The 14,993-nt window shown below is 30.7% G+C and overlaps 2 protein-coding genes across 3 annotated transcripts; both read right to left on the reverse strand.

Moving 5' to 3' along the window:
* Positions 1-1,255: 1,255 nt before the first annotated feature.
* LOC105123945 (uncharacterized) lies at positions 1,256-4,406 on the reverse strand. 2 transcript variants are annotated; one of them, XM_011023738.1, is made up of 4 exons: positions 4,206-4,406; positions 3,640-3,734; positions 2,814-3,088; positions 1,256-2,377 (listed from the first exon to the last, which is right to left on the reverse strand). In XM_011023738.1, the coding sequence occupies exons 1-4, from the start codon at positions 4,233-4,235 to the stop codon at positions 1,569-1,571; spliced, it is 1,209 nt and encodes a 402-aa protein (XP_011022040.1). In that variant the 5' UTR covers positions 4,236-4,406; the 3' UTR covers positions 1,256-1,568. The 2 variants fall into 2 exon arrangements, with proteins under 2 accessions (XP_011022040.1, XP_011022039.1); XM_011023737.1 differs by having other exon boundaries at positions 1,256-2,382; positions 2,804-3,088.
* Positions 4,407-8,183: 3,777 nt separating this feature from the next.
* On the reverse strand, positions 8,184-11,333 carry LOC105123944 (uncharacterized). Its single transcript, XM_011023736.1, has 4 exons — positions 11,135-11,333; positions 10,568-10,644; positions 9,751-10,001; positions 8,184-9,311 (listed from the first exon to the last, which is right to left on the reverse strand). The coding sequence occupies exons 1-4, from the start codon at positions 11,162-11,164 to the stop codon at positions 8,563-8,565; spliced, it is 1,107 nt and encodes a 368-aa protein (XP_011022038.1). The 5' UTR covers positions 11,165-11,333; the 3' UTR covers positions 8,184-8,562.
* Between the last annotated feature and the right edge of the window lie 3,660 nt (positions 11,334-14,993).

Raw genomic sequence — 14,993 nt, forward strand, 5'->3', positions numbered from 1 at the left:
AAAAAACATAAGCTTCAGAGAGGTGTAGTCTAATTTTTTTAAAATTATTAATTCAAATTTTATGAAATTTAAGGTTATTAAAAATTTATGTGATTTTTAATTTTAAAGTTAATAGAATTAATTAAGATATATATAAATTAACATGTTATTTAAAAAACAAAATAATAAAAAAGTTATTGATGATCATGAATTAATTAATGTTTTTTAAAATTATTAAAAATTTATATAATTATTAATTTTAAAATTCATAAAATTAATTAATAAGAGGTCACCCATTGAACTTTGGAAGGTACACCCTATAAGATCATGATCTCAATTTTGAATGGCTAGCACGTATCTGGAGGGGATGAAAGAAAACAAGAAATTAAAAAAGAAGAGGCGACTAGCAGCACACGTGTCTCCTCACATGGAAGGAGATGTCGTGGTGCTCCTATGACTGTTGCAAAAGCGATTGTTCTACGCCGCTCGAAGAGTGTGAAGGCGCTCCACGCGCTGATACGTGTTGCACGTGTAAACAATTTTTTTAATAATATTTTATATTTATCAAAATATTATATTACCCGTAAACCAAATTTGATGGTAACTATAAAATCATATTAGAAATACGACAACAACTACGTAAGGTAGTTTAATAACTTTTACTTTTAAGAATAATCCAATCATTTTTAATAGCGAATCAGTGATTTTACCTATTTAAAAAAACTATAAAAAAATTATTTTAACTCTGATAAATTTAATAATAATAAATAAACTATTATATGTCTTTATAAGCAATGGTGGAACCAAAGATGGCTGGCAGGGATCCAGGCTCCTACAAAATTTTAAAATTTTTGTATTTTTAATATTTAAATATATGATAAATGATATATTTTTGTTTTAAATAAATAAATTTTTTAATAATAAATTATATCTTGAGTTTCGGCCCTTGCCCTTTCTATTATATAATTCCAGCTCCGCCCCTGTCCTGACCAAGTTTATTGAGCATGTTACAAGGAAAAAATGATGATTTCCCGTTCCAATCTATTCCTTTTAGGTTTATTTTATTTAATAATAAAGAGATCCCTAACTCTCTTTTTTTAAAAAAAAAAATCCTAACCACAACAGGTTTTTTACCCCTGACTAGGCTTGATTTAGGTCGCTTCAGGCTCGAGTTTAATATCGGAGCTTAAGAATTGAGTCAATCGTCAGCCAAGCTGAAACGATGACAAAAATCATGAATCTGTAGAGTACCAAGTTTCTGGAGCAGAATACTACCTTGAAAAAATTAGCTATGGAATCTATTTTGGTTATAACAAGACTCGAGAATTCAAAGACAAAGCAAAGCATAAACTCAAAACTTGTCACTCCGAAAACAATGTGCTATGCCTGGCTTAATCACGAAGCTATTGAGCACTTTAATCCTATTCTATAATCCAAAACTTATCAAGATTCAACAATAAAGGTTTTCAGAGGTTTTTAACAATTCCCGCAAGAGAGTACACCAACTGTAGCGACAATTCCCACGCTGACATAAGCATCCTTGAAGAATGACAAAGTCCAGGTTGCAACCCACTTTCAATAACGACTCATTAGCTCCATCTCCTCCGGTCTTCCTCTTCATCCACTGGAGTATACCATGCTGGTCGACGTTTTGTGTTGCTCAACCTGTAGTTCAGGAGCACCTCTTCATTACAAAGCGCCCTAGTGGCAACTAAAACCAGAGTCTTGAGAACAGGAACATCAGATACGCTATTTTTGGCACTAGATTTGAACCAAAAACTGCCAAATCTTCTCATATTCACTTCTTCATGATTTCCAAAAGATACGTTTGGTATGAAGGTCCTCATGTCCTTCTCACTCAGTGGGAAGTCATACGGGCAAATCATAACATTTGGATCCATACCCTTCGCTGGGTGGTTAGCAAAATGAGCCAATGCTAATGGGTTTCTCCGCTCCAAGATATCACCACTAGAACCAACTCGTGTACCTTCCAAAGGTTTGCTCAGCATTCTCCAGACCCGGTCTTGACCTTTCTCAACACTTTGAACATGAGACCTGATTTCTGGCACAGTTAAGCCATCCCACACTTCACGACTTTCACCCCCAGAACCCCAAGGTAGGGCATTGATCACAGTACCATCATATCTAGTGATCAAATATGGGTTCTGGGCATCAACTCTTGGGTACCCTGGGATATGCCGGTAATAAGCAGGGCTGTATATGACACCAGGGTATATGGCAATCACAGTGCCCACATCAGCCTCGCCACTTAAAAACAAACCTTCTCCAGCTTCCTCATGGGGTATCAGAGATGGCTTGAGATCAAGTGTGTAACCAATTTCATCCCTTAAACTCTGTGATACTTCGTTACGACTTAATTGCTTTGTCTCAGGTATAGCTGTTCTGAAAAACATCATTAATCAAAATTGAAGGATAGAAGTTTAGTTATAAATAAGCGTTCATGCTTCTGATAATATTATCATCCCTCAATTTGCCCCATTCTGTTCATGTCACTGAATCACTCTTTTAGGAATCAGCATTACATAACCTGTCAATTGTTTTTACTGGATGAAAACTTTTTGCTTTCTATTATTGAAATCATTTCAGAACCACACCATTAATATGATAAAAGAGAGAAATAAAACGGCATAAATAAACAGGAGAAAACAGTTGTCTGGAGCACCGAGCCAGAAAAAGGAAATTAGCAAGCAAGTGACAGGCACAATGTAATATCATCTAAATAATTTAAGTTATAAGGTTGCTATTATTTCATAAATCAACTCTGGAAAGGACTATCTGTAAATTAACAAGTGGGATTGCTCACATAAACTCACCAGGACGGTCAGTAGGTGGACCACTCTTGCCAACAGCAAAACTAAGGCCACTACGCCGAGGAGCAGCATTTGATTGTGCAGGAGCTTCATCCTTCTTGCTTCTTTTTTCCAAATCAGGAAGAAGAATTTCATTCATAGCTGAGCAGAAGTTTGTAATTTGAAAGTGGATATTTTCTTGAACCTGTTTCTGCTGATCAGCAACAGAAGCTTTACTGGCCATTTCAATGATCTCCTCTGCATCTGCCTCCTCAGCATTTTTCCCCAAACGATTGTAGCTGAAAATTTTAACTTCATTAACAACTCAGGGTACTCAAAAGAACAAGCAATTCCGGGTTTAGATATAATAGGTGATGTTGGTCGCACTTAGTAAACATAAAGCTACATGGTCTTGAGAATGCAGCGATTCGATACAAAAAGAGAATCAAAGCATATTAGAATGAAATCTCAAACATAAAATTCAGCACAAAACTTCTCCAACATTTCAAAGAAAGAAAGTCCAACAACTATCAAATTTGAGAATAAGATCAAAACAATTATGAAACCTGAGAGTAAGAAAAAGCAAGGAGATGCGCTAGTTTCGAATTTTTGAACTTCAACTTCCATTATGAATTTTGAAACTTTCTGATAATATTACTTCTTGAAAACAAAGACTTAAATATATTTTTTTAAAAAGGAAAAAGGTAAAGATAGTCTCTAGCACAGATTTCAGGAGCCAATCTAATGCCAACAATATATTGAAAGAACCCCTGTTCAGGCCTGCAAAATCTACACTAATGGTAGCAAGATGCACCCAATCACAACTTGGAAAATAAAGAAACACACTAACCTGGTAAACAGAAAGAGACGATTCATGTCGGTTTCAAATTGAAACTCCCTTGGATTTCTAGCAAATGTGGGACTTTTGGCTAGAGTTTTCACGAACTGTAACAAAAACACAAAATGAAACAACCTTTACTTGTTGTATCAACATTGAACCCGTGCAGTAACTCCTTCGGCAAAACAAAGCACAGAGCAATTCCATGACACTCCATTTTTAGTCCCACTAACTAAAGACCAACAACCTCAAATGTCAATTGACAACCCCTCTACTTGAATCCTAACTTTCTTCTAATTCAATCATTTGGTATCAATCTTTACAGATGTTACCACGCATTCATTGACTAAATGTTCCATAACAAACAAAACCCATAATTCTTTATCTCAATTCACACAGTTTTTTTATACATTTCCAAAATGGGTTATTCTAAAATGTCTTGATTATTCAAAATCTGAAACTTTACCTCCATCCTTGTCAATAAACATGACCCTGAATCTACCCAATATCTAACCAGATAATCATTGAGAGAAACAGATTAAGTTATGCCGATTGAGAGAAAGAAATATAGAAATTACCTCTTGAAATTTGTTAAAAAGAGAAGCCATTGAAGAAACTGCAGCAGCAACTGAGTCACACTCGCACTCTTGCCTTCTGCCTTGTCGAATGAAAAAATCTCAGGCCGCGGTTGTGTCCGTACATGCCGGGCCAAATTTCTTTGGTAACTGGAACCCCAATGAGTAGGCTTTTCAGCTTGGGCTTTCCTTTCTTTCTGTCTTTTGTTTGTGTGGTATGTTTGATCGACTACACGCGTATGTGAACACTTTAATTGAACCAAACAGAACCTTAAATTATCCATTATTTTTTCTCTTCATTGTTATTAATTTTATAGTTTAGTGTTTTTTTTTGCTTTATTTGTATTCTTTTAAAAATTACACTTAATATCATAGGTCAACTTAATTTTTAAATTTAAAATTTATCCTCATATATAATATAAAAATAAACAACTAAAATTTACCATTCAAAAAAAAAAACAATTTAAAATTTACCAATTAATAATTTATATAAGTTTTCATAATATAGGTGTGAGTTTGTTACATTTTACACATTCTACACATGCTATAATCAAAAGTTGCATACGATGGAAAAAAAAAACAATAACAATAATAATAACAGTTGTTATTACTATTATTGAAGGATTAAACAGCAAAATCAACACCTGATTCATGCCAATAAATAGTTAAGCTAAATTAATTAGTTAGTTGAGATTAGTTGGAAGTTAAGTTAGTTGAAGATTTACAGTGTATAAAATTTGTAACATGCTTTTCATGAGGAACAAGTAATAATAAAACTACACATTTCTCTTCTTCTCTATTCTCTCCTATGTTATCTTCTTCTCTATTTCTTATTTCTTTCCTTGCTAGCCAACAACTTAACAATTAAAATCAGTGCCTAACTTGGGCATGAAGTAAATACCTTAACTTAAAATGATAGAAAATAATAAGATAAAGATTATTGAAGAACATTGCAAGAGATTTAAGGAAAGATTGCAAGGCCTTCACCAGGAATTTTAAGAATCATTGGTTAATCAACAAAACAAATTGAAAGAACAGTGCATGTAGCAAAATGAAAGAGTTAATCGAATCAGTTTATAAATTAAAGCATTATCAAATCAATTCCAACCGTTTCTTGCTTCTCAAATGGTAGGGAAAAAAATTAGAAACAGTTCTAGAGGAATCTTGAATACTCCAACAATAGAAAAAGAAATTAATACCCATAATAATCAATGAAGAGTGTTACAAGAGATCAAGAACAATGTAATGAGAGATTAAATTCATACTCAATAACATCACAAGATAGAGTATAATCCATGTTTTCCAAGGATTAATCTACCATTAGTTTAGGGAAATAATCTAAGGGTTGGTTGAGAAAATATAAGAAATTATTCAAGATCAACTTAATTTCTATACAATAATGGGTTGAGATAACATTTCTTTACTTAAAAAGAAAGACATAGATTTGGTTTAAAGGTTATATATGGAATATTGAACACATAATAAATTAGGATGAATTTTCAATAGATGTGGGCAATAGATGTGGTTATAAAGATGATTTAGTATAGGAATTCAATGAGTTAATGCAAAAAGATAATGTGTATGAATACATAGAAAAATTTGAGGAATTAAAATCTTTTATGCATGCATTGAATTTTTCATTTCCTGAATTCTACTACATTTCTAGTTTTGTAAGTGGATTAAAAAAAGATATTAAACCAATATTGAAAATACTCAAACCAATGGCATTGATTAAAGCTTTTGAACAAGCCAAATAGCAAGAGAAATCAAACAATGTTTTAGTAAGGAAAAATAAGTTTATGCCGAGAATTGGTGCTGCAATTCACATAGAAAGACCACCATGTAATTTTTCATTTAAGCATGTTAAACAATACAAGAATGAAGGTCAACATAAACCAAAAAAATGTTTTGAGAGACTTTGTATTAGTTACATTTATATTTGGACATTAGTGTACTATTAAAAAATTACATATGATTGAAGGTAACGAGAATAAAAGTGGAGAATATATGGATGTTTAAGTAAAAAATAACATTGAAAATATAAGAGAATAATAAAATTAAAGAATGTGACATGTCACTAAATTTTTTAGTTGACAATTATATTCGTAACACTATTAGAATTAGAGAAAATTATCAATTGAAAACAGTTAATTATTTTGATTAATAGTGAAAATACATGTAACTTCATTGATAAGCAAGCTATTAAGGAAATAAGATCTTTCATTACTAAGTCTTTAACATTAGTAGTAATTGTAGTGTTATATTGTGTGACTCTTAGAGGTTGTTTGGAAACGCGGTTCAACCTGCGTCCCTAAAAAATTTAAAAAAAAATTATTTTTTATTTTTGTTAAAATTTAATATGGTTTGTATGTTTTGGATCGTTTTGATGTGCTGATATTAAAAATAATTTTTTAAAAATTAAAAAAAGAAATCATTGACATGCATTTTGGCATGAAAAATTATTTGAAAAGCAATCGCTATCACACTATTAAACACACTTTTATACTCATAGTTTTAATGGCTTATACAAAACTTACGTTTCTCTTATTCTTTGTTTTCTCCTCTATTATCTTCTTCTTTATTTATCTTATTTCTTTCTTTATTAAGCCAATAGCTTATCAAAGCTTAATTGCAATAATAATGAGCCATGATTAATGGGATTATTAAGATAGCTTTTAAGCATATGCTTAATGTGTTGTATAAAGTATGCCATATAAAAGAGGCATGAGATTGTTAACAAGGGTAAGGAAATTCCGGGGAGAGTTTGAACTATATTCTAATCAATGCTTTAAGGAAAGAGACAATATAAATCTGGCTTTGAAGTTGGTGCATAGCAAGATTAGGATTAGATATTCGAAATCGTTGAGTTTAGAGAGATAATTTGATTATCTGGGCTTCTTAAATATAAAATGATGCAATTGGATTAAAGCTAGTGACTAGGGCTTCATTTTTGTCAAAGAAAAGAAGAGATTTTGTAGTGGCAGTTTTATTTTTTAAAAGTAATAGGAGCTTTTTAATCATTAAATTGAATATAATGGTAAATCAGTAAATAATTCAATATTCTTTTTGTTTATTTCTTTTTTGCATGTAAAGTGCTATGAACTTATAAAGTTAACGATGTTCTATATAATTTTTGAAATAATAAAGATAAGGTGTAAAATAAAATAAAATAAAATATAAGATGCGAAGGGTAATTTTCTCATAATTTATTATATTTATCAATTCATAATTTAACTCACTATGAAGAATTAAAAAAAACCTATTGCAGCTAAAAGAACCTTGTTGTAAAAATAAATTAAGGGAAGTTTTTTACTGATAATAATTATCATAGATTATGGAAATTTTTATTATTAAATTCATAATATTATATCATATTCAAGCCATAACTAATAATAAACTAGATTACCAAAAAAAAAAAAAATTAGAGATGTAATATCTCGCCTTTTCTTATTTAAACTAAAGTTTGAGTTTTTTAAAACTTTGATTTTTTTTAATCAAATAATGCTAAGTTTCAATGTAAAATTTTGAAACAATGCTAGTATGGTAAATAAATAAATTACTTGTAGGAGAAGTGACAAATTTGTTGACAAGAAAACATAATTATTTTCTCCTCAAATAAAAACAGTTTGATATTAAAATATAAAATGTTTTTAAAAATATTTTTTTATTTGAAAATATATTAAAATATTTTTATTTTTATTTTTAACACCAATAAATCAAAATCATTTTAAAACATTATAAAAAAATATTAACTTAATATTTTTTTAAGATAAATTTATTTTTTAAAGAAACACTCAAAAACAAAAATTACCAAACTCCCAAACATGACTATTGAAACTGCTGCATTTACCAAATTCTCTCAGTAGTTCTCCATTTGCAATCTCATTGACTCTTTTGAAATGACTTCACATGAACAGATGAGTTCTTTACTGGAGCTTGACATGAGAACGTCCCACAGCTTGTGGTTCCAATTGCAAGGGCTACGAAATCTCACTAGCATTTTCTATATGATCATTAATTATCGACATCTTAGCACAAAGGGATTGTCTCTAGAGATATATGGATGAAACGATGGTAAGATGGAATGCGATCTCCCACTTGGGGCCCTACAAGGACATGCTGCAAGAGCCACTGAGGTTCCAACTCTGCGGGTAATTTTGTAACTCTCAACTATTATATATTGTCTGAAACAATTTTGTATTTTCATTGCATAATCTTCTACAATGTAGTTTTTTATGGGGTTCAACACAGAAGCTTGCTGGTACGCTAAGGAAAAGTCTAGCTTCTCTTGAAACCCATTTTCGATATCGAATCATTTGCTCCATCACCTCCGGTCATTCACAGGAGTACACCATAGTGGCTAACACTTCATGTTTGTCAACCTGTAGTCTACGAGCACTTCTTCATCACAGAGAGCCCTAGTAGCGACTAGTACGATAGTCTTGAGAACACGAACATTGGATTCACTGCTTTTGGCACTGAACCAAAAACTGCCCAATCCTCTAACATTCACTTCTGGATTTGCAAACGATACATTTGGTATATAGGTCCTCATATCCATCTCGGTCAGTGGGAAGTCATAAGGGCAAGCCATAACATTATGATGCATACCCACTGCTACTTGGTTGGCAAAATGAGCCAAAGCCAAGGGGTTTCTCCTCTCCAAGACATCACCAATAGAACCAACCCCAGTACCTTCCACAGGCTTACTCAGCACCCTCCAGACTAGCTCTGGACCATTTTTACCAGTACTTCGCACATTAGGCATGATTTCTGGCACTGTGAAGCCATCCCACACTTCACGAATTTCACCACCAAAACCCCAAGGTTGTGCATTGATAACTGTCCCATCATGTCTAGTGAACACGTACGGGTTTCGGGCATGAATTCTTGGGTACCCGGGGATGTACTGGTAATAAGCAGGACTGTGTATGATGCCAGGGTATATGGCAATAACAGCACCAGCATCAGCCTCACCGTTTATTAGCAAACCTTGTCCAGCTTTTTCATGGGGCATCAGAGATGGCTTCACCTCAGGTGTGTAACCAATGTGATCCTTTAAACTCCGTGATACTTCAGCATGACTCAACTGCCTCATCTCAGGTACAGCTGTGCCAAAAAACATCATTAATTGAAATTGAAGGATATAAGTTTAGTCACAGATAAGGGTTTTTGCCTCTGACTGTATCCCTATCCATCAATTCGGTCCTTTCTGTTTCATGCAACTGTTCTCTTAGGGATTAAAAGCTCCAAATAGCATTGGGTATGGTTCCAGTGATATTGAGCAATATATAACTTGTCAATAATATATACTGGGTACTCTATAATCAAAAATATCTCAGAGCTACACTATTAATATGGAAAAGAGATTACTATAAAGGCATAAAACAAGCAACAGTAAGCCAGCATCAAGAAATGAGCAAATATGTGACAGGTGCAATGTAAGATCAGCTGGGCAATTTAAGTTCCAGGGTTGGTATTATTTTATAAATTAATATGGAGACGACTTTCAGTAAATAAACATGTGGCATTGAGCTCATAAACTCACCATGATGATCAGTAGGTGGACCACTCTTGCCAACAGAAAAAGCATTTGATTGTGCAGGTGCTTCATCCTTCATACTTCTCTTTCTCGCATCAGGAAGAAGAATATCATTCATAGCTGTGCAGAAGTTTTTAATTTGAAAATGGATGTTTTCTTGGATCTGTTTCTGCTGTTCAGCATCATAAAATTTATTGGCCATTTCAATGATATCCTTTTCGTCAGCCTTATCAGCATTCCTTCCCAAACGATTGCAGCTGAAAACTTTACCTCTCATTAGCAGCTCAAGATACTCAAAAGAACAAGCAATTACAGATCTAAATATAGTAGGTGACATAGGCGGCACTCATGTTGAGATAAAGCTACATTGAAGATGAACCAATTTAATACAATATAAAAGAACCAAAGTATTCGAAAAAGAAGTTTCAAAATTAAGTTTTAGAATATTTCTCCAACACGTCGAAGAAAAGAAAGTTGAACAATTGTCAAATTTGAGAGTAAGATCAAAGCAATTACAAAATTTGAGAGCAAGATCAAAGCAATTACAAAATTTGAGAGCAAGATCAAAGCAAGAAAAAACACTAAATTTGAATTTCTGAAGTTTGACTTTCTGATAATATTACTTGTTGAAAACAGAGATTTAGATTAAAAAGAGAAGGAAAAAAAATTCTTGCAAATCAGATGGTCTATATAGCACAGACTTCAGGAGCCAATATAATTCCAACAATATTTTGAAAGAGCCCTTCACTGCAGCCTCCAAAATGTACACTAAGAGAAGCAACATACACCCAATGACAGCATAGAAAACAAAAGACACACAAACCTGGTTAAAATAAAGAGACGTTTAAGGTCCTTTGTACTTGTAGCATCTATGGGACTTTTGGCTAGAGTTTTCACAACCTGTAGTTAAAACCCAAAAAGGAACAACCTTCAATCATTTTATCAACAATGATCCATGAAGCCTCACCTTTCACAAAACAATGCATACAGCAATTCCATGAAACTTTATTTTTAGTTCTGCTAACTAAACACTAACAACTTCAATCATCTATCTCCTTCACTTCCAACAATAAATGTCAATTATCAACTACTCTACTTAGATTCTAACTTCAAATTAATTCCATAATTTGTAATCAAACTTCATGGGTGCTACAATGCATTCAATCACTAAAATATTCCAGAAACAAACAGAAAACATAAAGTAATTTCTTTTATACATTTCCAAAATGGGTTCTTCTAAAATGTCTTGATTACTCAAAATCCAAAATTTATTTCCACCTTTATCAACCATCAACAAACATGATCCTGAATCTATATAAAAAAAAATCAACTTTGCATACGAACAAAGAGAAATGGGTTAAGTTATACACCAATTGAGAAGAGAATAGACCTCCTGAAATTTGTGAAAAAGAGAAGTCATTGAAGAAACTGCTGCAACAACTGAGTAACACTTGCTGTCTGGTATTGTCTTGTGCTTCGTTGATTGAAAAACCTATGTGGGTTTTGCAAAGGTAATTTCCCTATAGCCATTTACATATTTCATTATCGACTACAATAATGAAGCGAACTGATGTTTATGATATTGATTAAAAGAAAAGGACACAGAAATTTGATTGTTTTTGAATTAGATATATTTTGATATTTTAAAAAACTTTATGCATAAATATAATTAAATAAATTAAGAATTAAATGTGTTAATAAATAAAAAAAATCATAAATAATAACTAAAAATAGAGATAAAAAAATTAAAAGATAAATATAAATTAAGATATTTAATTTTGTAAGAGATGTATTTTCCTAGTTATGTTTTCTAAATTTATTTATTAAAATAATTTTTTATTTAAATAATAATAATAATAATAATAAAGATACAAATTAAATTTATTAAATAAAATAGAAGGGAAAAATAGAATAAACAATATGTCATTCGCTTAATTTTTTTTTGAAAATACAAAACAAACTACGTATCATCTGATTTATCTATATTTTAGCTATCATAATGCTCAGACTTAACCTTTTTCACCCAAAACTCAATTTTTCAACTCATTTTGACTTAACACATCACTGGAACTATTATAAATCTATCCATGACATAAAAAAAACTAAATTATCATCCCAAAAATCAAACTAAGCTCAAATTTGTTTTTTCATGAAATTAAAAGGTTAAAAAACATCTAATATAAACTCTCCTGGTCAAATGAAACCATATGACATAAACATCGACTGTTTTGATGACATAAATTAGTGTCAATAACTTTTCTCTCTCTGTACTACTAAGATTCAGTCACCTCTCTTTATCTCTCCTCTTCCAATCAGGAACTAAAAATAATAAAAATAAACTTTTATACAAAAATTGGATTTGAAAAAAAAAATTAGGCACTGAAATCATATCATTTATATTATTTTGCAAGTCAGATGATCAAAGTATATATTTCCCAAAACTTCTAGAATGCCATTTATATTTGACGTCTTTTTTCATTTTGATCTCTAATTTAAAAACACTTAAAAAATTAATTGTTTTTAAATTAGAGATATTTTAATATTTTCAAGTTGTGTATTAATTATTATTAATTTAATTTGTACTATTTTTGTCTATTCAGCATTTTAATAAATAGTAAAATAACTAAAATACTTTAAGACTAAAAAAAAATTAAAAGTTTCGAGTAGGAGTATTTAGGTATTTTTCTTGTTTATACATAATAAAATCACACAAGTAACCTTAGATCCAAGAAATTTTATTAGTTAGGGTTAAGGTTAATAAAGTCTTTTAGCCTCGGTGTTTTTTTTTTTGGTTGAGGGTAATAATATAATTTACTATTAAAATAATATATTTTTAATTTGCTAAAGTTGCTAGCGCGTACTGTTACGCACCAACATGTTGGAGCCATTGCGCATTTTGGGTGGCGCATGAGGCAACTCCTAGTGGTAAAAAAATAGACTTTCACCGTATCATTTTATTCCTTGTCATCTCTTCTTCTATTATAAGTTGCACATATCGTTCCAATAAGGTTAGTTTATCACCAGTGATCCTTGCTTTTCTTTTTCCCATTCATTTCTCGCTCATACTTGATAAATACATTATGGTTGTCATTGTTATTGGTATTTCAAATTCAGTCCTTTCAGTTTTGCTTTTTTTTTTTTATCATTTTCTTTTTTGTTAAATTTTTATTTGTTTTTTATTTAACCCTTGGTTTTTAATTTGTATATATAATATTTTCAATTCAATCCTTCTACTTTTAATTTCCTTTTTGCTTCTTTGCTTTTTTGTCAAAGTTTTAATAGCTTTCGATTTTATCCTTCAAATCAAGTTTGCGATTTTGTTTTTTTGAATGATAATAGTGATTTCAATTTAGTTCCTTTTCTTTTTATTTCTTATTATTTTCTTTGGCCTTTTTGTCAAAATTCTCATATAGTTTTCAATTATATTCTTTTTTTTTTGTGTTAAGAACATGTTCCTATCTATCAAAGTTTATGTAAGAGAGAAATTTTAATTATCTTATATGTAAAAAGAAGTGGTCTAGAAAATGAGTAAGTAATATGGTTTGTGTATGCATTCAAGAACATGTTTTAGAGATAAAAATATCATAAATGGTCACAAAGACCAAAGAATGGTTCTTAATTCTTTTAGAGATAAGTAATCACATACACCTATAAAGGATCCTAGATTTTTTTAGAGACAAGTGGTATTGAAGACCTAGTTATAGATCCCTAATACTATGGAAGATATATGGTCATAGAGACTCGACAAAGAATCCCTAATTTTTTTAGAGACATTAGAGACATATATAAATATTCAACGGGTACTTTTTCAAGAGGCATATTTAGAGATTTTAATGAAGATTTTTCCTAGAAACATTGGAGATATATAGAAAAATTATTGTTTTTATTGAAAAGTTCAAAAGATAGAGATACAATTAATTGAGATTATTTAATTTTAGGCAAATCATCAAGTGTGCTAACTTCTTTCCTTTCATGCTTGGTTTTTTTTTTTTTCTTTGACTTGTTGAAGGTAATCTCTAACAATTAATCTTTCTATATTTTTTTTAGGGTATGAAATTCATAAACTATCTGTGCATGGTCACTTTAAAAAAAAAAAAGTCAAAATTTATTATGATTCTTTGTGTTTACGTCACTTTTCATGGAAAAGGGATATTGGATATGTTTTTCCTTTTAATAGTAGCTAGCACCTTGATCTATATGGTCGTCAATGAAGTAATCAAAACCTTGAGAAATGTGAAGCAATTATGAATGTGTCATATGATGCTCCTTTAAAATGCTCTAATTATAAAATGCTCTAGTTAAATACCAGTGACAATAAAGAGATTTTACTTGATAGAAATGTAGATAACCTTGGATGGTTAATGTTCAATCTTAGAAACTAATCTTGTCTTATATCTAAGTATTTTTCTTATTGGGGAGCATGCAAATGAGAGTTAAAGGAGGATTGATGTAGGTAACCAATTTAATGACTATGATTTGTGGATGAGTTCTTTCTATAGCGAAGGCAGCTCCTTCAAAAGTGGGAGTATCGTGCACATTTTGTATGTTATTTTGTTTTATTCTTTTGATGAAACCAAAGTTGTCTTTGTGCATCTAGTGAGCGTAATTGAGTTTTGTGTTAAATTTTTTATTAATAAAATGAAAAAGTGTGAAGCTATTATTGTATGGTCAAAACAATATTTTTAATTAAGCACTTGTACTTGGTAAGTGAATTATTAAATATTTTAGGGGAGCTAGGTCCATATGGTTTGGTTGGGAGATTAGTTACTCTCTCTTGTTCTAGAGTTTATTCAACTATGAAAAGAGTTTTTATAAAAAGTGAAAGGAAATGAACTAAATTTTTATTTAATTTATTATAAATAGTGTCATTTATGATGTCGAGAAAAACTTCACATAGAAATTGAATTTTTTTCATGATGTGTGAAACTAGACCAAAAAATGGGGGTTGGGTTTTGTGATTAGAGCTTAAATATTCTTAAAAATAAATTATTTATGAAATAAGAAATTCTCTAATAATTAAGTTAGTAACTGTGTAAGAAAAATAATATAAGAAAAAATTAAAAGTAATTGTAATGTAAGAAAATATATAAATGTAATGCAAGAGAAAATTGAGAATGAGTTTTGCGGCATGAAAAACTTGCTTTGTTTAGATATTTATAGACTTTAGTCATAATTAACTCACCTTAAACATAGAAAGTGGTGTTACAATTGATTTATGAAGATATTGCATCATTAATTATAATTTGTGA

This window comes from Populus euphratica, unplaced genomic scaffold, assembly GCF_000495115.2.
Source record: "Populus euphratica unplaced genomic scaffold, PopEup_1.0 scaffold12.1, whole genome shotgun sequence".
NCBI lineage: Eukaryota > Viridiplantae > Streptophyta > Magnoliopsida > Malpighiales > Salicaceae > Populus > Populus euphratica.

Excerpts from the sequence above, each read along its gene's own strand:
- LOC105123945 (XM_011023737.1), bottom strand. The coding sequence starts at position 4,235 with ATGGCTTCTCTTTTTAACAAATTTCAAGAG. Across the intron at positions 3,089-3,639 it reads CGTCTCTTTCTGTTTACCAG|CTACAATCGTTTGGGGAAAA; the intron begins GTTAGTGTGTTT and ends TAAAATTTTCAG. Across the intron at positions 2,383-2,803 it reads GACCGTCCTGGTGAGTTTAT|AACAGCTATACCTGAGACAA; the intron begins GTGAGCAATCCC and ends GATGTTTTTCAG.
- LOC105123944 (XM_011023736.1), bottom strand. The coding sequence starts at position 11,164 with ATGACTTCTCTTTTTCACAAATTTCAGGAG. Across the intron at positions 10,645-11,134 it reads TTTTTCACAAATTTCAGGAG|GTTGTGAAAACTCTAGCCAA; the intron begins GTCTATTCTCTT and ends TTTTAACTACAG. Across the intron at positions 9,312-9,750 it reads TCCACCTACTGATCATCATG|CTGTACCTGAGATGAGGCAG; the intron begins GTGAGTTTATGA and ends TTTTTGGCACAG.